The 682-nt window shown below is 57.8% G+C and overlaps 1 protein-coding gene across 1 annotated transcript in view; it reads left to right on the top strand.

Annotated features, from left to right (window-relative positions):
• The window catches only part of GEMIN4 (gem (nuclear organelle) associated protein 4), a 7462-nt gene that overhangs the window by 4879 nt on the left and 1901 nt on the right, over positions 1–682 (top strand). The window contains exon 3 of the mRNA XM_010861673.1: positions 1–682. This exon is cut by the window's left edge and continues 11 nt beyond it. Coding sequence (XP_010859975.1) covers positions 1–682 — 682 coding nt within the window.

The following is a 682-nucleotide window of genomic DNA, read 5'->3' as shown; positions in this document are numbered from 1 at the left end:
CCGGCTCTGCGACAGCCTGACCTCCTTCAGCCAGAATCTGAAGCTCTACCTGGACACCACCAGCCTGGCCAAGGAGGAGAGGCAGGTGGTCTCCGAGCTGGCAGAGTGCGTGGGGGACTTCCTGAGGAAGACGAACAGGGTGGTGAGGAGCAAGGGCGGTGAGCAGGACATCACCGCCTCCATCGCCATGGCCATCATCGAGCAGAAGATGGACCGCCACATGGAAATGTGCTACATTTTTGCCTCCGAGAGGAAGTGGGCCTTCTCGGACGAGTGGCTGTCCTGCCTTCTCAACAACCGAGCTCTCTTCCGAGAGCCGGGCCTGGTGTTAAAGCTGCTGGAGACGGTGATGGAAGTCAGCACGATAGACAGGGCTGTCTCCGAACCTCAGATCAAACAGGTGTTCGACTTGATCCTGGAGTGTTACACACACCTCTCTTTGCCAGATAAAAATAAAGTCCTCTCGGGGGTCCTGCTCTCCTGGGGGCGCAAGGGCCTCTCTGAGAAATTGTTAGCTCACTTGGAGGGCTTTCAGGAGGACCTCAACACGACTTTCAACCAGCTCACACAGAGCGCCTCTGAACAGGGCTTGGCTAAGGCTGTTGCTTCCGTGGCCCGCCTGGTCATCCTGCACCCCGAGATCACGGTGAAGAAGGTGTGCAGCATGGCTGTGGTCAACCTC

The sequence above is a fragment of the Bison bison genome, unplaced genomic scaffold (assembly GCF_000754665.1).
Source record: "Bison bison bison isolate TAMUID 2011002044 unplaced genomic scaffold, Bison_UMD1.0 scf7180017864472, whole genome shotgun sequence".
Lineage (NCBI taxonomy): Eukaryota > Metazoa > Chordata > Mammalia > Artiodactyla > Bovidae > Bison > Bison bison.
The sequence above is the reverse complement of the archived record's forward strand: the minus strand, read 5'-3'. Positions and strand labels throughout refer to the sequence as shown.